The 24,135-nt window shown below is 48.9% G+C and overlaps 1 protein-coding gene across 2 annotated transcripts in view; it reads left to right on the forward strand.

Moving 5' to 3' along the window:
- Positions 1-24,135, forward strand: part of SHB (SH2 domain containing adaptor protein B) — a 152,268-nt gene that overhangs the window by 86,923 nt on the left and 41,210 nt on the right. For both annotated transcript variants that reach the window (XM_005581249.5, XM_074017041.1), the window contains exon 3: positions 6,576-6,791. In XM_005581249.5, coding sequence (XP_005581306.4) covers positions 6,576-6,791 — 216 coding nt within the window. The remainder of the gene's footprint in view (positions 1-6,575; positions 6,792-24,135) is intronic.

Consider the following 24,135-nt stretch of genomic DNA (forward strand, 5'->3'; position numbering starts at 1 on the left):
GCCTAATCTGGAGCAAGGCCCTAACTCTTCAATTCTGTGAAGGCTGAAAGAGTGGAGGAAGCTTCAGAAAAGCTAACAGAGGTTGATTCCTGAGGTTTAAGGAAAGGAGCCATCTCCATAACATGGAAGTGTATGGTGAAGGAGCAAGTGCTGATGTAGAAGCTGCAGCAAGTTATCCAGAAGATCTTGCTAAGATCATTGATGAAGGAGGCTACGCAAAACAACAGATTTTCAATGTAGACAAAGCAGCCTTCTACTGGAAGAAGATGCCATCTAGGACTTTCAGAGCAAAAGAGGAGAAGTCAATGCCTGCCTTCAAAGCTTCAAAGGACAAGCTGCCTCTTGTTAGGGACTCATGCAGCTGGTGATTGTAAGTTGAAGTCAATGCTCATTTGCCATTCTGAAAAATCCTAGAGCCCTTAAGAATTATACTAAATCTACCCTGCTCGTGCGCTGTGAATGGAACAACGAAGCCTGGATGGCAGTTCCTCTGTTTACAGCATGGTTTATTGAATATTTTAAGCCCACTTTTGAGACCAACTATTCAGGAAAAAAAGATTCCTTTAAAAATATTACTGCTCATTGACACTGTTCCTGGTCACCCAAGAGCTCTACTGGTGATGTACAAGGAGATGAATGTTGTTTTCATGCCTGCTAACAACATCCATTCTACGGCCCATGGATCAAGGAGTAATCTCAACTTTGAAGTCTTGTTATTTAACAAATACGTCTCATAAGGCTATAGCTGCCAGAGATAGTGATTCCTCTGATGGACCTGGGCAAAGTGAATTGAAAACCTTCTGGGGAAGATTTACTGTTCTAGAAGCCATTAAGCACATTTGTGATTCATGAAAGGAGGTCAAAATAGCCACATTAATAGGAGTTTGGAAGAAGAGTCCAATCCTCACAGATGACTTTGAGGCCTTCAGGACTTCAGTGGAGGAAGTAACTGCAAATATGATGAAAATAACAAGAGAACTAGCATTAGAAGTGGAGTCTGAAGATGTGACTGAATTGTGGGACTCTTATAATCAAACTTGAACAAATAAAGAGTTGCTTCTTATGGATAAGCAAAGATAGTTTTCTTGAGATGGAATCTATTCTTGGTGAAGATGCTGGGAACATTGTTAAAATGACAACATAGGATTTAGAATAGTACATAAACTTAGTTGATAAAGCAGCAGCAGAGTTTGAAACATTGACTCCAATTCTGAAAGTTCTGCTGTTTGTAAAATGTTATAAAACAGCATTTCGCTACAGAGAAATCTTTCGTGAAAGGAAGAGTCAATCTGTGTGGCAAATTTTATTGTCTCATTTTAAGAAATGTCCCCAGTTGTGGGGAGGGGCATAAAAAAAGGAATTTCCACAGCCACCTCGGCCTTCAGGAACTACCACCCTGATCAGTCGGCAACCATCAACATCAAAGCAAGACCCTCCACCAGCAAAAAGATGACTCCCTGAAGGCCCAGATGATTGTAAGCAGTTTTTGACAATAAAATATTTTTTTAATTAAGGTACTATATATTTTTAAGGCAGTGGTATTGCACATTTAATATACTACAGTATAATATAAATATAACTTTTGTATGCATTGGAAAACCAAAAACTTTTACAGGTGCCTACCACCATGCCTGGCTAATTTTTGTATTATTAGTAGAGATGGGGTTTCATCATGTTGGCCAGAGTGGTCTCGGACACTTAACCTCAAGCGATCTGCCCACCTTGGCCTCCCAAAGTGCTGGGGTTACAGGCATGAACCACTGCACCCAACTTTGGTGGGTTTTTTTTTTTTTTTTCAGGGAGGCACAAAGTTGGTGAATACTGGAGCAAAGTATAGCTCGTTGTTTGCGGACTGGACAATCTTTTAAACCCCTATCACATCCTCTCAGGATTATCGTCTGCTCTCTTTCCCCAGCCCTTAACCTTCTCCACATTCCCATGGGCAGACCCCACCATAGCCACAGTCTGTGGGCAGCACACCCGCCTAGCTCTCCTAGTGAACAGGCCCAGGCAAATTCTTAGGGTCCCTTTCAGTTCTAACATTCTCTGATTCTAAAGAAAGTGCTTTATTCTTCCATTCTTTCTATGTATGTAGTTCTACTTGCAAACCTTTCTGCTACAGAAGTCAACAGAAACCCCCACCCTGTTAATGTTTCTGCTCTCTGCCTAAGAGGCATGAAATTACAGCCTGCCACCTAATATTAAAGGTCATTTTGCATGAATGTGTAGATGGTGATGTCCAGATAACTTGTGACTTAAAACATATGGTCACAGACTCCCCTCTGAGATCGGTCTCTGGACCCTCATGGATTGGCCCAGCTAGTAAGGAGGACGGGCCTGGTAGTTAGGCAGGAGACAGCAACATCTGGCAAGCTAGCCTGGCACAAGGGCCTTTGATGTCCTGGGGCTGTTGGTGAACCTCTCCCAGGAGAGAAGATGCTCCCAAATGGGCATTTTCTCAGGGAAAGGCAGCTGCTTCCTGAACACACACAGCTCCTGGAAGCCCAACCTGCTTAAAATCATATTTACTCTCATGGGGCTTAAAATCCTATTTACTTTCGTGTGCTCCTCATCTTAATCACATTTTTTCTGCTCTAGTGTCTTTATTCATTATTTAAAACAACTTTCAAAAATAATTATGCGATAATCCCTTCTCCTCTACACAGTAGCTGTTTACCTTCCTGTATTGGGTTTTACAGCTCTTGGTGTTGTGGATGTCTGTACTTAAAACGTTGCTGTCATCACAGTGTAGATATTATAGGCCAAATGTGTGATGTCGGTATTTACCAATGCCCAGGCAAGGAGCAGAATTCCCTGTGGGGCCCTGCTCACATTGAGACTTGTTTAAAAAGCCAGCGTTATGCTTTGCCCTCCACACATAAACAATCTTGCATTTTACTTTTTAGCTTAGCATAATTTCATGCATGGTTTTCCATGTCACTACATAATCTTCAGATTTATCATTTTAATGGCTGCTTAATATTCCATCCAGTTAACAGGCCATAATTTACTTAACTGTTCCCTATTGTCTGGGCCTTAATGAAAATTTGAATTTGCCATGTAATATGGGGGGGAGGCTTGTTTTAATGATTACCGTTTTAACATCCCCTGCCCTAACTGCATGCCATTACTAGCCCAGCTTTGGTAAGGTGCAGATGCTTCTGGAACAATAAATCCTGCATGAGAGTGTATGTACAAGCCCTCTGATTTAATAGCTAATCTGTTCACTGCACATGTTTCCCTTTAAGGCTGGTGTTTATGTAGAATATCCATCTCTTCTGCATATTGTGTAACACTAAACTGTATGCATTTGGCATATTGTCCCAGATCCTTTATCACTGCTGTCAGGGACTTTCATAAAGTATCTGGAATTTGGGGGTAAACAGTGGTTTCTGGCTGCCAGTTCTCTTTCATTTATCCCACCACATTCACTGAGTATCTCTTTGGCGTGAGAGTGAGCAAAAGCACTCGTGATTATCAGGGCCCAACGGGAAGTACATCTGTGAATTGTTTGTGGTTCCTTTAGATTAAATGGTGAATTGCATGAAAAGTGCTTCATCAATTGTGTACATAGGAGTGGTTGCTAGTCTTGCTTTTGTGAAGGAGGGTGAAGAGGAAGGTGGTTTTCCCAGGTCAGTGCCTTCTCAGCTGCCGTATCCTCAGCCCCCAGAATTCTGCAGACAGGAGGCTAGACTTCACTCCTCAGAACTGAGGAAGACGAATCCAGGTGATGAGGAACCTACAAAGCAATAAGTAGCAGATTAGATAGTTTGGTAGATTTAGTGATTTATGAAGTTGTCCACCGTGCTTAACAGTTGGTCTTCACCTTAAAGTGACAAAGTCCTACCACTCTATAGCTTTTCCCTTCTCTTTTCCTGTTCCTCCCTCTGTAAAAAAAAAAAAAAAAAGGAAGCATCATCCTCAAAATTAATAAATGATCCCAGTTTACTCATGGGACCCAACAAAAGCTATGTTTACCAAAGTATGGGACACCTTCTCATAGATGTGATATTAGGTGTCCTGAGAACTACATAGTGAGAAGATTTTTCCCTTTTTTTTCTCTCTTTCTGGAGAGAGAACATTATTCATATTTGCCAGAGAAAGTGTCTGTTTGCTGATTGCATTTCCCAGTGGCTCTCCAACACTTGCAAATCTCCCCTCTCAGCAGAGAAAGCAAGCCCCACGCTCAACTTCCCGGCAGGCATTGTTGGTTCTCATTCATTCTGCTTAGTATCTATTTTTGGCAAAGAATGATGGCTTATGGGATGGTGATCCAAATTCTCCTTTTTAAATGAGTTATTTTATCTAAAAAGTGAGGCAAGATAAATAAAAATGGTAAGTAACCACCCAACTGGTAGGCAGAAATGGCCCAAGTCGTGAAGTCACATGACTCAATAAAGTTTAGGAAATACTAGCATAAAGCTAATTCATGTAAATACTAACAATCACAGGCACAGCATCCTTAGCGTCTGTTTCATCAGGGCGTGTGTCCACATGAGCCGACCTGGATCATAAAGCCCAGCCTGAAAGCAGCTCTCTTTCTCAGAAGGGCTGATGTCATTTGTGTGTGTTTTATCAGCTGCTCTTCAAGGAGCATAACTCCCGTGTCTTCTGCCATATCTTTATGCCATCAGAATTCTGATTTTGGGAAGGCCTCAAGAGAGCATTGAAATAGCTCACTTATAGTTCTCACCCTGTTTGCATCAAGCCTCACGTCTACTCCCTCACCTCCTTGGACCTGGTGCTCTAGCCAACATGGACAGTGAATATACATAATGATAGAATATTAACCTGAAAAAGGAAAGTCATACACATGCTACAACATTATAAAACTGAATGATTCCACGTTGTTCAGGATGTGCCTAGACTGATCAGATTCATAGAGACAAAGTAGAAGGGTAATTGTGGAGGCTGGGGAGGGATAATGGGGAGTTAGTGTTTAATGGGTACAGGGTTTCAGTTTGGGAAGATGAAAACGTTCTAGAGATGGATGGTGCCAAAGGTTACCAACAGTGTGAATGTACCTAATGCCACTGAATTGTACATTAATCATGGCTAAAATGGTCTTGCTGGCTGGGTGTGGTGGCTCACACCTGTAATCCCAGCACTTTGGGAGGTGGAGGTAGGCAGATCACATGAGGTCAGGAGTTCGAGGCCAGCCTGGCCAACATGGCAAAACCCCGTCTCCACTAAAAATACAAAAATTAGCCAGGTGTGGTGGTGCACATTTGTGTTCCTAGCTATTTGGGAGGCTAAGACACAAGAATCGTGTAAACCCGGGAGGCAGAGTTTGCAGTGAGCTGAGATTGTACCACTGCACTTCAGCCTGGGTAACAGAGTGAGACTCCATCTAAAATAATAAAATAAAATAAAGTGCTCAATGTTATTATATGTATTTTACCACAATAAAAAATGAAGTAGGCAGCAAGCACCTTCTTTCCAGCCTCATTGCATTGGCTTGTCCTGGTCCTACCACCAGGAAGCTGCCCCTCTCCTGTTTTCAGTTGTCAGAGCTGACGGTTCAAATGCCATCTCCCTTCCCTCCTGCCCTGCCACTCCCAGGTCCTGCACTGAGTCCCCGTTGCTGCCAAGCATGATGGCAATTTAGGCACATGTTGTGGGAACAGTGGGGTTCCTGAAACCAACCTCCATGGTAAACCTTCCCCACATTCCCCGCTCAGGCCATGCACATAGTATCCATGATCAAAGAGCAGGTCAAATTTCCCTGTTTGACCGGGAAGTGCCTGATGTTAGCATCCTAGCATCCATCCTGCCAGCTACCACTGGCCTCCCAGGACTGAGCAGCAGACAAAATGAACACCTCCTGTCTGGGACCTCATCTAGACAGGCAGTCACCCCTCAGCCCACACCAGTGCCAGGCCTTAGCATCTTCTCTAGAAGATTAAGAGCTTTCTTTCTTTATTCAGAAGTGAAGCTGGACACCCTCTCAAATCCCTAAATGAATTCAGTCTGTTTAGAAGATGTTCTAAGGGAGGTAGAAATAAAGGGAAGGGGTCACTCAGCCTTTGCAGGAGAGAAAAGTGGCCTCTGGTCTCCTTGGGGAGGCTCTTGCTGGTTCTTTTAAATGAATGTGTGAGCAGGTGGAAACTGGGAGCTTGTGGGAACTGCATGGCCTAGTCTTTTCCTTGTACAGATGACGACTGAAAGTCCAAAGAGGGCAAGGAACTGCCCTAGAGGGAAAGACCCCAGCCTGCCTATGAAGCAAGGAGTCAGAAGCTCTGCGTGTTCTGGGTGGACATCAGGACACACCTGGAGCATCATGTTCACATCTGGGCTCTGCCTCTTAAGACTGAGATTCATGAGTGGATGGAGGCAGGGCTGTCATTCGGTCTGCCAGCCTGTGAGCCTTGTGAGCAAGCCTGGCCCAGGAAGAGCAGAGACACGGCATTGAGGGGTGGTGGGGTAGGTAAAACCCAGACAGAGGTCTGTCTCTCTGTCACCCTCACCACCCCACTGGCAGCTCTGAGTTTGTGGTGTTTCTGGGTGCGAATCCAGGTGAGGAAGTGCATACCACACTTCCATTTAATCTCTGCTTCCTTCCTTTTTGCCTGCAGAATTTCAGAGGCAGGAAAGCGTCCGGTCCCAACATAAAGGTATCCAGTTATATGACACCCCTTACGAACCTGAAGGCCAAAGTATTGACTCGGACTCAGAGAGCACAGTCAGCCCCCGACTGCGGGAGAGCAAGCTGCCCCAGGATGATGACAGGCCCGCCGATGAGTACGACCAACCTTGGGAGTGGAACCGAGTCACCATCCCAGCCCTGGCAGGTAAGGAGCCCTGACGCTGCTCAGGAGGCAGCTGCTGAGCCGTGCTCAGCACTCACCTTGGTCCCCACCTGCGCTCAGGACAAACTCCAGGACTGTTTAATAATCTAATTGGGTGGTGTTTTTTCTCAGTACCCTCAAAGATGTAGGCTGCAGAGGAAAGGGAGAGGTGAGGGAAGGGAAACCAGGCCAAGGAGAAATTCTGGGCCTGGCTTCCAGGGTCTCAGTGTTCCAGCCTCTGCACTTTTCAGAGACGGCTCAGATGCTGTCATTGTCTGGCTCTGTCATGGTGCTATTTATTGATAATGCCATAGCTCACTGAAACCAAGAGTTTAGTTTTCAGTTTTTTTATTTTTTGAGACGGAGTTTCGCTCTCGTTGCCCAGGCTGGAGCACAATGGCACGATCTCAGCTCACCGCAACCTCCACCTCCCAGGTTCAAGTGATTCTCCTGCCTCAGCCTCTCAAGTAGCTGGGATTATGGGTGCCTGCCACATTGCCCAGCTAATTTTTTGTATTTTTAGTAGAGACGGGGTTTCACTATGTTGGCCAGGCTGGTCTGAAACTCCTGACCTCAGGTGATCCGCCCACCTCGGCCTCCCAAAGTGCTGGGATTACAGGTGTGAACCATTGCGCCTGGCCTGATTGCAGTTTTCAGAAGGAACTGTCTTAGAAAGTAAGAGGAAACCAGTGTGCACAGCAGCTTCTGTTGAACCTGAGCCGGCCCGGCGAGCCCACCCAGTGCTGCGAGCTGAGCTAGGCCTGTAGGGTTCACAGGGCTGCTGTGTCTTCTATCCCAGCTTCAGCGTGCACCTGCTCACAGAGCACAGGTGATGGGCAGAGCTCAGCCCCTCCCAGATGACCTTCCTCTGGCCAAGAGCCCTTTGAGTGACTTGGGTGTCCCCTTCCTCCCTACTCAGAGTCTGGTTTTTCTAGAATCTGGGTATCTGTCACATTTCTAGAACTCCTCTCCCACAGCCCTTTTGAAAAGTGATCTTGGGCATGTGCATCATAAATCATAAACCTAAGCCCACACCTTTTTATTCTAATCCCACTCCTCAAAATCTATGCCAAAGTTATGATAAAAAAAATTCAGAAGGCTGCGCGCAGTGGCTCACGCCTGTAATCCTGGCACTTTGGGAGGCCGAGGCGGGTGAATCACCTGAGGTTGGGAGTTCAAGACCAGCCTGACCAACATGCAGAAAACCCGTCTCTACTAAAAATACAAAATTAGCTGGATGTGGTGGCACATGCCTGTAATCTCAGCTACTCAGGAGGCTGAGGCGGGAGAATCGCTTGAACCTGGGAGGCAGAGGTTGCGGTGAGCCAAGATTGTACCATCGCACTCCAGCCTGGGCAACAAGCGCAAAAGATAAAAAACAAAAAAAATTCAGAAAAGGCATTGTTTATAATCACGGAAAATTGAGAGCAACCCAAGTGTCCGGCAATGGGGGCTGGATTTCTGTGCGTCTGTGTGGTGGAATATTGGAATATTGTGCAACCTCTAAAAGGTGATGTTTAGCAAGAGTTCATAACAACCTAGAGAAATGCTTATGTCTGTTGTTAAGAGATGAAAAGCCAGATGCCAAACAATGTTTAGGTGTCTGAGAGTTTAGGCATGTAAAAAGAGAGACAGTGAGTGACATTTAATTCCTACCACACTGACAGTCATAAAGGGAAACTTTTTATTTTTAATTTGTTTAAAATTTATTTTGCCTTAAATCTCCCCTTTTTTCATATATAACTAGACCCTTTCTCCCTTTCTAACCCCAAACAGTGAGGCCTCTACCCTACCCTTATCCCAGGCCCCTTAATTGCTGTTCTAGCCATTCCAACATAGATTACTCACAGTTCCTTGAATATAGCATGCACTGAGCAAATCCCTTTTTTCTAGCTAAAATGCCCTTCCCTGCCTGTCTTATCTGGAGCAATCCTATGCCTCCTTTGAGGTCCAGCTTAAACATTATCATCTCTCCAAGCCCTCCCTGGTACACAGCCATGCACCCCACAGGCTTCCTGCTGCCCCTATGGGTCTATCGAGTTTCCTGCATACATCACTGGGGGAACATTTCTCACACCACATCAGGGTTAGTTCTATTTTGGTCTCACCTGCCAGGCTGTGAGGTCCTCAAGAACAACCTGTCCCATCACCTTTCTGGAGCCCCAGCTCCTGACTGAGAGCCAAAGATAAGAGTCATCCTGTGACTGGGGGTCCTTAGTTGCCCCAGGCCTCTCCTGTGCATTTTACAGCCTCCTCTAGTCCCTTGAACCAAAGGAATCCAAGGCCTGTGCCCTGGGAATGGCTGATCAGGGGCTGTGCTTCTCTGGGCATGGGAGGAACTGGGGCCATCCAAGAGCTTACTCTTTGCAAACACGAGTTTGATTAAAGGGCTAAAAAGGCTCATGTGGCAACTTTCCCAGACACCCAGGGCCCACATTATAATGTAGCACCACAGGCAGGTGTGGGGTCTCACCCTCCCCTGGACTGACCACCTGTGGGCCTCTCAGGGGCTGCCCTTGCCTCTGACAGTCTAGTCTAGCCTGGCATCTTGATACTAAAAGTGTAGTCCCTGAACCAGCAGCATTGGCCTCACCGGAGCTGGTTAGAAATGCAGGGTCTCAAGTCCCATCCCAGGCCTACGAGTCAGAATCTGTTATAACAAGATCCCAGGTGATTTGAGAAAGTGAAAAGCAGTTCCCCTATTGGACATCATCTTTGAAAACTCTCAGGCCAGAACTTGCCCACTTCTGCCCAAAAGTGGTTTTAGAACTCCTGTACATTTAGTTGTTCACAAAGGATCATAAAGTCTCAGATGGAACTGTCTCAGAATGAGTTTCTGAGCCCACAAGCATCCGTTTTTGGCCTGGGTTTTGTGGCAGAGTTGCCATCACAGGTGTCACGGTCAGTCTGAGTTATTGAGCTATTGATAGAAGATAGACACAGAATCACATCCAGGTCTGTGTCTCATCTGGTCACTGGCCTCTGTGGGTCCTGCTCCAGGGCGGGTGCTGGCTGTGCGTTTCCCAAGCAGCTTTTGGCTCAGTTCTGCCTCCTGGGGCATAGAAGAAGGAGACCATCTCACTCAGGGGCTGGAGGGGTCCTATGGGCACCAGCCTTCTCTCCCCATGTCTGTGGACAGAGTCCATTGGGTGCTTCATTGGCAGGTGAGAAGCATCCTCACTGTTTCCTGTCGCTGGAGGGAAAGTGGAGAGGTGGGTGGGCCATCTCTCAGGTGGCGAGGACGAATTGAAGTAGCTCGGTTAGATTGCTGATGTGTTGCCACAGCCCCATGGGTAAGACCAGACGTGCAGCTGCCCGGGAATGACAGCAAGGACCCCCACCTGAGTCAGTGTTGTGTGTGCCTGTGAGAGTGTGCATCCACCCGCATGTGTGTGCATGTGTGTGCAAGTGTATGCACTCACACTTCAGTGAGTCGTTGGTGTGGTCAGTGAGTAAGGCAGCTTAGCTGGGCCCCATCCATAGCATAGTACCTGTCGGAAATGCCCTGTGCAGTTTTTTCTTGGCTTTTGGGAGCTGTCTGCACTGAGTCTTTGGAGCCTGGGATGCAGGATCTGTAGCTGGAGGAAGAGCTGTATGGGATGGAATTGGCTAGCCAAAATCATTACCCCCTCCTTTCACCCCTTATATTCGCTGATTGTGCAGATTTGGCCTGGGTTAAACTTGGGCTGGGAATGGGGTCAGTGCTTTCAAATTTCCAAAGGGTGGAGAGTATGGGGGACCCTTAAGGGACAGACCTGGGCCTGCCGAGTGGGAGTCACAGGGATTTAGGGCCCAGGTGAAGGGTAAGAATTTTGGTTAGACCTGAATGTGTGTAATGAGCTTCCCATCACTGGGGGTTTGCAAGCAGAAGCTTGAGCAAGGCAGGGCTGTGACAGAGGGTGTGTCCTGGGAGGTCAGTCTGCAACCAGCTCTGGGGACACATCCAGGCTTCATTCCATCAGAACCCCAGCATGCTGATCAGAGAGGGGGAGAGGGGAAGATGGCTGAATTATCTCCATCCATCTATGAAGCAAAAGTTCCTTGCAGCTTTCAAAGCACTGTCCCGAACTGCATTCATGAAAAGAGGCGCCTCTCAGACACTGCCTCAGCATTCTCCACCGGAGCGCCCTTCTTGGGCAGTGTTTCTGGAAGTCACCACCTTCCTTCCCATCTCATCAGGCTGGAGCTGCCACCACGGAAGGCTCAGTTATCACTTCACAGCTGACACGAAAACAGCTCTTAGAGTGTGTGAGGTGGCCCCAACTTCTTAGGAATGAAAGTTTCCCCTTCTCTGAGAATGGCCGACATGGAATTTTATTAAGGATTCGGAGACTTGTTGGTGAGAAATACTTGGAGCTGTCCAAAGAGCAAACCCTGGGTGTTCGTTACCTGCTCTTCTCCAGGAAGCTGACTGGCCTCACCAGACCTCCACTCCCACTTGTGGGATCCCAATCCCCAGGACAGTGCCCAGTCAGGTTCCACCACTAGCTACTGGCTGCAGGGAGTGGACTGCAGCTCTGCCTCCACAGAGAAGTGGTGTGGCTTCCATCAGGCTGTCAGCCCCCTTCCCACCCGGCAGAGACCCCTGCCTTCCAGAGCAGGCTAGACTCTGTTCCTGGCCCACTTCGAATCATCCCAGGAGTCTTTACAGCAACCAACAAATTGCAAGGCTGGCAGGTGGGTCTAGAAATGGCCTTCTTGCTCTGTCCCCAACCCACCCCCGCCAGATACAACTCAGGCCCACACGAGGCCTATGTGACATCCCCTGCCCAATGTTGGGAAAGGGACAAGGAGCCTTGGATGATGTCATGATGTCTGGGGGTGGTGCATGTTGGTGTGGCAGGTCTACCTGGTTGTCGGCCTTTGTGGCACAGATTGCAGGATGGACAAATGGAACCTGAGCAGAAAGTGGCCGCGTAGGGAGGGGCCTACAGGCAGGGACCAAGGAGCTGGGGCGGATAGCCTGTAGAAGCAAACTCCGGTGGAGGTGGCATGGATTTGGTGTCTTCACACCTCTGAAGGACCAGTGTGAGGACTGGGAATGAACGTGTCCTGGGAGTCTCAGTTTCCCCACCTGGGAAGTGAGACCAGTAGTTCCCACTTCAGAAGGGTCTTCCTGAGACTTGATGGGTATCACATCAGGAAAGTACTGGCATCGTTGCTAGCACTTAGCACTTTCTGTGTGCATTGTCTCATTCAGTCCTCACAATCACTCTCTGGGAGGTTAGTTTCCTCCTTCTACAGATAAGGAAGCTAAGGTCCCATGAGAAGAAATAACTTGGCCGGGGGCCCAGCCCATGGCTGGTCAGCAGCAGAGCCGAACTTTGAACCTGTCAGCTCCAACTCCAGAGCCCCTGCCCTAACCCAGTCAAATGTCTGGCCTCCCTGGTACTACCCAAGGTGCTGCAGGAAATGTGATTGGAGCTCTCATCCTCCCACAGCCCTCAAGAAGTATCGCATGCCCTTCATCTCACTTGCACTAATTTCTGCCACATCTACACCAGGATATGTTACTCGGTGGTGGCTTCCCACCTGAAATGGTTCCAGCCAGGGTTTCTGTAAGGGACTGGATTCTGGAGGTTCATGCCTTCATTGTAGGGGAGCCAGCGCCATCCCATGGGTTGGTCATGTCCTGCCACCACTTAGCACAGAGAGGGGCCCACATACCATAGAGTCCCACTCTCCCTGTCCTTCTGGGGAAACTAAGGCTCAGAGTGGAGAAGGGAACAGCTGGAGACCTCATGGCAGAGCCAGTCAGGCCATACACAAAGGAATGACCAGCATTTCCTTTTAACCCAGTGGGTAAACGGCTATGTCTGTCATAATTTGCTCTTGTGTCTGAGAAGTAAGTAACTGCAGCTCTTGAGCTTGATGGAGGAGCCAGATGACAGGAGGGTGTGCGAAGGGCACCCCCCAGACCTTCTTGAGAAACTAAGTCATCTCATTTCGACTCACCCTCTGAAGCTTTGTCTCCATGAAAGTTACTCTTCAGGCAGTGTCCTGGGCTCAGTCAGGTCTGCCTTCCAGCAAAGATAAAAGACACATGACTCAAATTGTGCTCAGCATACTTATTTTGGGTACTTATCTGTCTTCCCTACTAGCTCCTTGGCAGATTTTAGAAGTTTAGGTCATGTTGGGACCCATGGGGCAATGGGAGGAGTCATACAGTCCCAAGTTCACATGCCAGCTCCACCCATCACTGCTTCAGGACCCGAGACGGACTGTTCAGTCTCCTTGAGCCTTAGTTTACTTATCTGTAAAATGGGGATGGTCACAACTTCTCACATTGGATCTCTGTGATGATTAAATAAAAACAAAAGATCTGAACGAAAAGACAAGGTAAGCCCTAAACGATCATGCATGTAAGAATTGGTTTTGGTATTCAGAGAGGGCTTGCTATATTACATAAAATTCAATTTAACATAGAAATCATGCTGCATAAAGAAGTACTTAGTGGCCACAGAGGACCTGTTGCCAAAGCTCATTCCCAGTAATGCTTGGCAGTGGGAAGCAGGGATGGTGTGGAAAGCGACACTTCTTCAGGAAACCCCATATCTCAATCCAGCAACAGTTCTAACGAGTCCCGTGGTTCTTCCATTCTTTACTCAGTCCCTCTGAGGATTAGGCCGCTGGCCCGCCTGGGTGGGAGAGGGTCCCCAGGGCCTTTCTCCGATCCACACCTTCCCTCTTCTAGGTCTGACATGTCTGTGGATTTCTTTTTTGCCTGGAGCAGTGAGTCTTAAACTTGCAGGCTTCAGAATCACCTGGAGGAAGTGTTATACAGATTGCTGGGGTTCCACCCCCAGGGTTCCTGATTCAGTAGATCCGGGGTGAGGCATGGGAATTTGCATTTCCAACAAGTTCCCAGGTGATGCTGATGCTGCCATCTGGGGACTCCACTTTGAGAACATAGAGTATATAGAGTACATGCTTTGTATTAGGTGTGGAGTTGGGGTAGAGTTAGGGAGGGGAGATCACCTCCTCCAGGAAGCCTTCCCTGGCACAACCAGTTCCTTCCCCTCTGTGCTCCTACTACACCCCGTACTGGAGTACACTGGTTTATTCTGAAATAGCTAGATACACACTAGACACTGTCAGCCTGTGGGGTGCCTACGCTGTGGTGTCACCCCTTAGGCAGCCTCCCTCTTGAGTTTTGACACCTTCAAAGCCTCATCAAGTGAGGCTAAAGGGAAAGTAAGGCCCCAGGTATGTCTATTTCCTAAACACCTGTGAATCATCTCAGAGCCAGCTCAACTAGCTAATTTAAAATAATCCCATTAAGGTAAGGAAGGATGGGGAGGAACCAGGGACAGGAAATTAACATTTATTGAGCAATAATTGTAATTCCAGCGTGGGTTAACCCTACAGAGCCTTGCAAGGTAGGGGTCACTTCATTGTCGTCACTCAAATGACGGTACTGAAGCTCAGAGAGTGTGAGCAGCTTGTCCACAGTCACACAGCTGTGAACTTGGGCCAGTCTGACTGCAGAGAACTTGTTCCACTGCTGTGTTGATATCCTGTGTGTGGCTGGGGTCAGGCTGGACATTCCCTTGCACACCAGTACAAGGCAGAAGCAGTTGCACCCATACCGTGTTGCCCTCGTGACTTGTCACCGTCCCCCACAAACACAGTCACTCTGAAGCTGGTTTAACGCCACCATTGTGTGTGTAGGACACTGCTCCACACCTGCTATTCCCACCAAGCTATGTGACTCATCTTCATGTGCTCAGAATAAACAGGGCCCCGGCATCTGCAGAGGATCCCTTGGAGAATCTTAAACCCGGCCGCCACCACCTGTCCTAGCCAGGAAAATGCTGTCTCTTCCAAACTGGCTCTCCTTAGGCTCCCATGATGCTTCCTGTCTCCTGTATAGCTTCCCAGAATGCCTTGAGCCTGTGAGGAAATTAACAATTGTGTTTGTACCAAATGCTTTTTGCTATGTAATGAGTAACAGTTGTAATTAATGTTTAACACGTGTGAACAGCAGGTCTGCCCAGGAAAGGGGGGTTTCAGTGAGAGAACTGGGATCACTTGCTTCCTTTGGCTAATGTGTTACTGAGGGACAGGTTTTTCCAGTTGGTTTTTCTATTTGACGTATGAATAAATTCATTTAGTAATCTAAAAAAAAAGGAGAGAAGAAAAACATCAATGTTTAATAGCTTTGTTTCGTCTGCTAATTACAATGATAGAAATATTCCTCCCAGTGCCTTTGTCTCCTCAGTGGAAAAAAAACAAAGAGTTGACAGAATACCTTTGCTCTTCTGTTTAGCAGCTCAGAGATCTTCATGTGGATGTGATTTTTAAATTCCCTGAGGTCGGAGACCCTGCCTGTCTTGTTCACACCTGTGATCTGTGCCTGGCCCACAGTGAGCCCTCAGATATTTGAGTAAATCAGGCCGGATGCAGTGGCTCATGCCTGTAATCCCACCACTTTGGGAGGCTGAGGCAGGTGGATCACCTGAGATCAGGAGTTCAAGACCAGCCTGGCCAATATGGTGAAACCCTGTCTCCACTTAAATCCAGGTCTCTACTTGAATCCAGGCCTCGTGAATCCCGGAGGCCCCTAACAAGTTCAGCATAAACCCTGTGTGTAGTGCAATACAGTCTCAAAAACAACCACGGTAACCACAGTGATACAACTATAAGTACTCACTGTGGCCCCAACTCTCAGTGCATAGTACCACCCCCACTGTACAGATGAGGAAACAGAGACAACTTGGCCCAGGTCATCCTGCCAGCAAGTGACAGCACAGGACTTTAAATCCAGATACCCCGGCCCCAAAATACAAAATTAGCCAGACATGGTGGCAGGTGCCTATAATCCCAGCTACTTGGGAGGCTGAGGCAGGAGAATCACTTGAACCCTGGAGGTGGAGGTTGCAGTGAGTCAAGATCGTGCCACTCACTCCAGCCAGGGCAACAGAGCGAGACTCTGTCTCCAAAAAAAAAAAAAAAAAAGATACTTGAGTAAATCGGGTCTCGGGAAAACCAACCCCGTGTTCTCTTAGGAGCAGTAGAATACCAATAAATCTCATGGCCTGCCCACACACAGACAGTGTGTTTTCATGTCTTTCTTGCATGCTGTATACCTGTCTCCTCGCTATGTGAGGCAGTGGGAAGGCATTTCTGAGTAGCCATTGACTGCTGTGGCTGCTACCTCTGGCCTCAACTCCCAGGGAGAAGTGGACAGCATGTCCCTGCCTGTCTGAGGATTGGCTGTGAATCCAGATGCCACATTGTGGACCTGGAGACTGGTGTGCTGGTCGGGTGCAGGCAACCCTGGCAAGCCATGTTTGTGGCCAGTACTTGGCCTGTCGCCCGACCACCACTCCCCATCTGTCCTGGCCTCCCTCACAGCCATCCACAACGGGCAGCAGAGAAACATGCACAGTGGGGCTGGGGCTTTGGGTCTTACAGACAGGGAGACTCATTCCCACAGATGCCCAGCCTGCTCCTTGCAGGTCTTTCAGCTCGTGGATGGGGAAAAAGTCACTTTCCCAGGCTCTAGGATTCTATATAAGTGTCTGTGGGTGTCTGCAGGTGAAAGTGTCAGGAGACATACTGTATCAGACGTGTGTAGGTTCCAGGTATGTTTGACAGATGGGCCTGGCCCAAAACTCAGGAAGGAACTCAGGCGCCGGGGCGAGGGGTATCTGGATTTAAAGTCCTGTGCTATCACTTGCTGGCGGGATGACCTGGGCCAAGTTGTCTCTGTTTCCTCATCTGTACAGTGGGGGTGGTACTATGCACTGAGAGTTGGGGCCACAGTGAGTACTCATAGTTGTATCACTGTGCTTACTGTGGTTGTTTTTGAGACTGTATTGCACTGCACACAGGGTTTGTGCTAAACTTGTTAGGGGCCTCTAGGATTCAGGAGACCTGGACTCAAGTCCAAGTTCACGTCTAGCTGTTGACTCTGGGTGAGTCAGTCCTTTTTCCAGCCCTCCATTTCCCATCTGCATAATGAGTTATGACAATAAATATGGCTTGCTTTGGCAGCCGTAGAGGCCTCTGCATTCGGGTTATTTCATCATCTTCACTGGGCTTTATCTTTAGATTTCCTGTAGCCAAGCAGCAGATCTTAGGGTGGGGTCCTTGCTCCCAGTAATAGCATTCATTTTTCTTCTGGGGATGTCACAAATAAGAGGACAAAGGCACGCCCCTTCTGCCAGGCCCGCTGTCCCCATCCCAGGCTTGGACATGTGTGTACGGCATTCCTGGAACCCAGGCAGCGTCCTGGCACCTGCCTCACAGCCTTCCCGCTTGCCTGCTTTGTGGTGAGTTGCTGGCTGCCTCCCTTCACAATGAGGACCTCTGTTCTCAAGCACCTCCCATCTTGAGTGGCAGCACAATGCCCTGAGGCCTGTGTGTGTCTTCCAGGCGAACACAGAAGCCTCTTGTTGGTGATCCTGGAAATACAAATCAAACATTTGCTGCGCCACTTGTCCTGCAGGTATCTGGAAGGAACCTACACTCACTGGGCAGGTGGGGTAAGTGGGTGAGCGAAACTCCCTCTTGAACTGGAGGGAAGAAGGGGCCTCACCTCTCTGGGCCTCGGTTGTGTCATCTATAAAATGGGAGTTCTCATACTTGTTTAGGAATTCTAATACTTGTTTTGCCGTGTGTTGGTGAGGGTCAGATGAGATGATACAGTACATTGTTTGGAAAGCTGAAACAGCAGAGGCCCACTGTCATGCAAACAGAGTTTCAGTCATCTACAGGTGTTAGTGCATTGTTGTGAAAGTTGATGGCATTTTCAGACTCCGGGGGTCATGTAGTCCATCCCACCTCCCATACCAATGCATAATCTCCCCTCCTTGCCCCTTTCTGGGGTTGCACAGCTCCCTGGTCAGCAGCCCCTCCACCCCAAGCTCTCCCCACTCTCACACACCTTTCCCCCTCACCAGCACCCTGGAGTCCCAGCCTAGCTGTCGGTGCTATGCAGGAACCCCTGCCGGGGACTGTGTGCAAGGCCCTGGGCACCTTGACTCTGCCTCTGTACTTTGTTTTTATAGAGTACTAGAACATTTGTGAACCAACACCAGGGCCAGAACAGCTTTCACGCCCCTCCTGTCAGCCACATATAGTTTACAAATGTGGCCCATGTGCATTCCAGCTCATCCGCAGAGGGGCTAAGAAGCCTGTGGCAGTTGAGAGCTCCTTGCAAGTCAGTCTACACACAGTGCCTTGTTTTTCATCGTTCCAACCTTTATTGCCTCTGCTTAAAGGAAACTTCATCTTATACTGGAGAACTGAGAGGGTCATAGACTTCAGGCGAGAAAGAAGCAGCCAGACAGTCAGAACTTGGAGAACCATACCAGTCTCCTGGGTCCTGTTGCTCCATTCCAGTTCTCTTTGAATGACCCCCTATCCCCGGGAGTCACTGCCCACCCCCTTGGTCAGTGGTGAGGACAAGAGGATGTGTGGCAGACTGTCAACTCTTCTCTCACTGCACCTCCGCCGGGAAAGGCACTCCTGGGTGGGGGAGGCTGCCCAGGGCTGCAGTCCCAAAGCAGAGGGCTCAAGGGCTAGCGCTGGGACCCACTGCCTGTCATAGCAACCTGTTCCTATTGCCCTGGGCAAGTTACCTGACCATACCAGGCCTCACTTGTTAAAACATGGGCAATAATAGCACTGACTTCATAGGTTTGCCACAATGACTAGAGAAGAACACGGACTTTAAGTCCTCCATGGTGCCTGCCCATGAGCAGGAATCACTAAATAAAGAGTAAGCTAGGCCAGGCGTGGTGGCTCCTTCCTGTAATCCCAGTGTTTGGGGAGACTGAGGTAGGAGGATCACTTGAGGCCAGGAGTTCAAGACCAGCCTGGGTAAGATAGTGAGATGCCACCTCTACAAACTTAAAAAAAAAAAAAAAACTTAGCCCAGCATGGTAGCATGCACCTGTAGTCCCAACTGCTTGGGAGGCTGAGGCAGAAGGATGGCTTGAGCCCAGGAGTTCAAGGTTACATTGAGCTATTATCATGCCACTGCACTCCAGCCTGAGTGACAGAGCGAGACCCTGGCTCTTAAAAAAAAAAAAAAAGATGAAGCCATTTTTCAAAATTGTTCCCAAAGTCACTTGAGGAGTGAGTCCAGCTCCTGAGTTTCCTTTGTTGGCTGATGAATAGAAGATAATCCTGTTGAGCAGGGTGCAGGTTCATTCCTTCAACAGATGTTGAGCATCCACTGTACATCAGGCACTGTTTTAGGTATTGGGATTTTAGCCTTGAACAAAACAGAATGAAATGCCCTGTCCTCCTAGAGCTTCTGACTCCAGAATTTCAGCAGGAGCCATAGAAAAAGAGGTGGTTTCTGATACAGGCATTGTTTCAGAGCATAGATGTGGCCGTGGGTCGGGGTTACCTGCTTATAGGGGGCCTGCCTGGACCTTGGTATGTCATCTATTACCTTCACGGTACAGGTATTGTCAGCCCTGGTTTGCTGATGAGGCAGCTAAGGCTCAAAGAAGTTTAAGAAACATGCCCCAAGTCACTCAGTAATGACAGAGACAGGATTCAAACCCAGGTCCTCCTGATTCCTAAGCTGTGAGTCGAGACACTGCAGCTCCTCCATTCCCTGGGTGGGCTTCAGCCATGGGCCATTCATTGGAGCTGGCTGCAGGTCAGCCATGGGGAGACTCCAAGGAAACTGAGGCACAAGGCCCCATCTCTGCGAAGTGTCCAGTTGTGAGAAGACACCTACATGCCTCAGTGTTACAGAGGCCAGTGCCAGGACAGTGGTGCAGACTTCGGCACTCAGAGGAGGAGAAAGGAATTCTACCTGGGGGTCTAGAGCAAAACCTACCTCAGGAGGTAATGTTGGAGCTGAGCTCTGAAGAATAGCTGGGATTTTTGCAGAGAAATAGTGAAGTAAAGGGATTCTAGAGGGTAGACTTAGCCAAAGCAAAGCCCTGAAGACAAAAAAGCAGATGATAGATCTGGGGACTGCCTGTCCTTTGTGACTGGAGCCTAAGGGTGGGTGTGGAACCCACAGGGGTTTTGTAGGGGAAGATGCATCATTACATCAAATTCAGAGGAACTTGAGCACCAGAATGAATTTGCCCTTTGCCCTGGGGCACTGGGGAGCCAGGGAGGGTTTGCAAGCCCAGGAGAGCTATGCTTTAGAGATCCATCGGCTTTTTGGAGTTTGCTCTCTGGCCAGCTCTGAACAGTGGACAGGACAGTGAAAAGAGATCCACCCCGAAGGAACACATTTATCTCATCCAAGCACCTTCTCCACATGAAACTTCTGTGAGTTAGGGGCAGACAAGAGACTGGAGAGGGCAAAGGAAAGTAAATCCCAGGCGCAGCACCCACAGCACCCAGGCTGACTGGGAAGGGTGGTGTGGATGCCCCCTGAACTACAGGAGATATACTGAGGGCTGGGAGCCACCGAGAGGGAGACGATGGTTCTCTGCAGGTGGGATCAGGGTAAGCTTTGTGGAGGAGGTGGCATTTGTGCCGGACCTTTTCTAGACATCATTCAGATGGAGCAGAAGGGCAGTAATTCTAGGCCTAGAAGTAGGAAGTGCACAGCAGGGAGGCTAGATGAGGCCCAGCTCCTGCCAGACCAGCAGCCCTCAGGTATTCTTGTGGGGAAGGAAGACCCAAAGGTGGGATGAGCCTGACCCTGCAGGCCTGCAGTCCTGGGCTCGACCCTCACCCTGCTATTTGGCCTTGAGACCCTGGAGGAGTTCCTCCTACCCTTCCTCTGAACCTCTGTTCCTCCCCTCTTACCCATGTGGCAGGGCCAGTAGGAGGGATAGAACTAAGCTAGGTGTCTTGGATCCTGTCTTCTGTTGTTAGCAGTGACCACACTTCAGGACTGATTGGTATAAAATCTGTAATACAAGCAAAAAGGGGACCAATCCAGATGGGAGGGCCAGGAAAGCTTCCTAGAAGCGGGGCACTTGAGCTGAGTCTCAAGGAATGAGTCCTGTCACCATGGCAGAACCTTTGGAAAGATATTGACCAGGCTCTCTCTCCCATCAGCCATGAGGATCTGGTCTCCATCATCGAAACCAAAGTCAGAAGCTTCAACCTGAGCCTCAACCTGCCCAGCTCTAAATCTCACTTTCCTCCTTCAGATTCCGACTTCCATTTTTAATTGCCCATAGGTGAAATTAATTAGGTTCTGTCATTCTAATGACTCACGGGGGTAGCATATTTTTTTCTCTAAATGCAGATATTCTTTTGAGGGATTGTGTCTTTATCTTTTGCAAAAAAAATTACTAAATTAAAAGAATTGCCATGTTAAATTGCAGATTAAGGAGAAACTTAATTAGAAGGAATGAGAGCAGTTGTGTTTGCAGCTTTTGTTCTTAACATTTTTTTTTCTTAGGCTGCCGAATCACTGCACTTGGAGTTCGTATATTTGTATTTTAGGTGAAATGATTTGCCTAATTAAGCCTGTCACTCATCACCACCTGTTCTCTCTAAGATATATGGCTATATTATTAAGCTTGCCAGCAAATGTATAAAATATTTCAGTGGGGAATTACAGTGTTGACTAGGATGTTACTAGTTTTTAATCCAATTTATCTGGTATGAAAACCAATTTTTTTCCCAATAAAGCAAAACAGCAGCTCATTAAGTTTCTTCATTTAATCACTTATTGAGCATCTGTTATATTGCCAGTAACTGGGCTAGGCATGGGGGAAGGGGCACATGGTACAGCCCCACCCTCAGGGGGCTCACCGGGAGCCAGGAAGGACACGCAATTAGGGTGCTAAGATCAAGGCGAGTCTTGGGAGAGGTGAGGTCCAGGAAGTCTTCCTGAAATAGGTGACCTCTGGAGGGTAAGTGGAATGAGTCAGGTGAAGAGGTTGGTTGACCTGAGACTGGACAAGCAGCCGGGTCCTAGAGAACCTTTGGGGTTGTGCCGAAGAGCTTGGGCTCGCTCCACAATCATGTTCTGTGCTCCATGCCTCTGTATCAGGACATCGATTGTAGAGAATTATATTGGCAGAAATCCCCCAATCCTGATTTTAGCCGGTGGAGCCCCAGGATGTCAGGAGTGAAAGTGACTTATAATTCATCTGGTCCCTCGGTCTCCTGAACCTGTGGCAAAACTAAGCCTAGAACCTCACTTGCCGCTTAGTCCCCTTCCTATGCCAGGCCACTCCGCTGCCCTTTGACACTGGCAGCCCCATGGGCCAGGATGCTGCTGAGTTGTATCCTCTCTATTCCTAACAACCAGAAAATTAGCAGCAGGGAGGTATCGTGGAGAAGTACAGGCTGGTCCCATGCTCCCTGACCATATCCCCTTCTGTGCCCATCCCAGCGGGGAATATCACCCTCCCCCAAGCCAGAAATCTGGGCATCACACAGCAGTCATCCCAGGCTCACTCCCACAAGTAGTCAAGCTCCTACATCCCTGCCGTCATTGAGGAGGTCAGCCTCCATCACCTTTCCCTGACTGTTCTTCCCGTCTTCAGGATTGACCCCAAACCCACCCTCCACCAGCACTCAGAGAGGTCTCTAAAGCCCATTCTCTGATTATCCCCATCCATAGTCCAAGCTCTTTAGAAAGGGTCTCCAGGATGACGTGGCCCCAATGGGATGTCTATCCATCCCCAGTCCTCTCCCCTGCCCAAGGTCACCCATGGAGGGCTCTGCAAAGTAGGGGCTCGGGTAAGAACCTGCTTCACCTCTTTCCTTCTCCCAACCTCCTGTCCAAGACCATATGTCCCATGATTTGTTGCCATGAGGGTGCTCTCATTCAGCCGGAACCCCAGTGGGAGATCCAGGCTACTGGAAGTCCAGGGAGGGGTAGATGCCAGTAGTATGTGTGTGCTAGGGCCCCAGCTCCAGGTTTTAGCCCACCACCACAAAAGCCCCCTTATCAGCTGATGGGAAAGGGCCTTCTCACTCTCCAGCCCCAGGACCTGTCCCCTGGGAAGGCCTTGAGGTCATTCCTGTCTGTGTGTGGTTGGACACAGGACGGAACTGCGGCCAGAAGGAAGGTCAGGAACCCCTAGCAAGTCCTCGCTCTGCCCGCTCTCCACGCCACCCACCCTGGCATCACGGAGCTGTAGGTGTCTCTAAGGCGTGGCCTCCATGCTGCTTTCCTGGAGTCTTAATTAGGGCCTTTGGTGAGTCTTCCTCTCATGGGTAAGGCCAGCCCATCCTTCTAGTGCTTAGGTAAACAGCCTGTGGTCACCCGTAGTCCTCCTCCTCTCACACTGCACTTTGCATGCACAGGCAAGTCCTGTCATCTCTGCCTGCAGAATGTGGCCAGATCTGACCACTGGCGGGCACTGCCTCACTGCCCTCCTGTGTGCTCTCTGTCCCTCTAATTAGCCAACTGTACTTTTTAGAGCAGTTTTAGGTTCACAGCAAAATCAGACAGAGTCCAGAGTGTTCCCACATACCCCTTGCCTCCTTCTCTTTTGAGCACAGCAATCATGTAAGGAAGCGCCCGGTCAGAACGGCTCTCCACGTCTCTCAGAACAAAGCCAGAGTCCTTCCTAAGACCGGGAAGCCCGGCTTCCTTCCCAACTCCCTTCCAGACACTCTGGGTCATTTTGTGTCTCACTCTAGGCACAGTCCCACTCCAGGGCCCTTCACTTGCTCTTCCTTCTGCCTGGAGTGTCCTTCCTACAGATGTTTCTCCCTCGCTTCAGGTATTTATTCAGATGTCACCTTTGGAGAGGGCTTTCCTGCCCTGCTGTATTTTTCTCAGTGGCACTTGTCACCAGCCGTTGATATGCAGATTGATTTATTGCTTGTCTCTCCTCACGAGGCCCCTGCGCTCCATAAGGCAGGGATCCTTGTCTCTTGCGCCTACCGCTATTTTCCCGGCCTTGAACTGTGCCTAGTACATGTGGATGAGTGGTTAGGAGCGTCATCGCAGGTGGACTACCTGCCGGTGTCACTGCTGGGTAGCAGGCTGACCACACGCTCGGCACAGTCCTGAAAGTGGGTGGGTCCGGTGTCTCTGGAGCCTTCTGTTGGCAAGAGCCTCCCTTCCCACTGTTTTCCAAAATGGTTAATGGAGAAAGAGTGTCTTAGAGGGACAGAAATGCCCCATAGTCCCTGATAGGGAAGATGGTTCAGTAGCTGAGATGTAGAACAGGTTCATCACACTCCTCGCTTTCAGCAGACAGCACGTTTCCCCGCTGGCGCTGAGGTTTCTCCAGGTCCTCCTGTGAGCATGGGGGTTGATTGCCGTGTGTCTGGCCGGGCTTGGAGGATAGCTTGCCACAATCATGCTTGCTAATTAGAGGAGAGGTTTATGCCTTTGTGTGGCACAGCCAGGGACATGTTTGTGGGCCTGCAGCTGGCCTCAGCTTCAGGAACCTTCTTCTGCAGGCTCTGGCCTCGTTTCTTAGGCACCCTCTGTGTG

The sequence above is a fragment of the Macaca fascicularis genome, chromosome 15 (assembly GCF_037993035.2).
Source record: "Macaca fascicularis isolate 582-1 chromosome 15, T2T-MFA8v1.1".
Classification (NCBI taxonomy): Eukaryota; Metazoa; Chordata; class Mammalia; order Primates; family Cercopithecidae; genus Macaca; species Macaca fascicularis.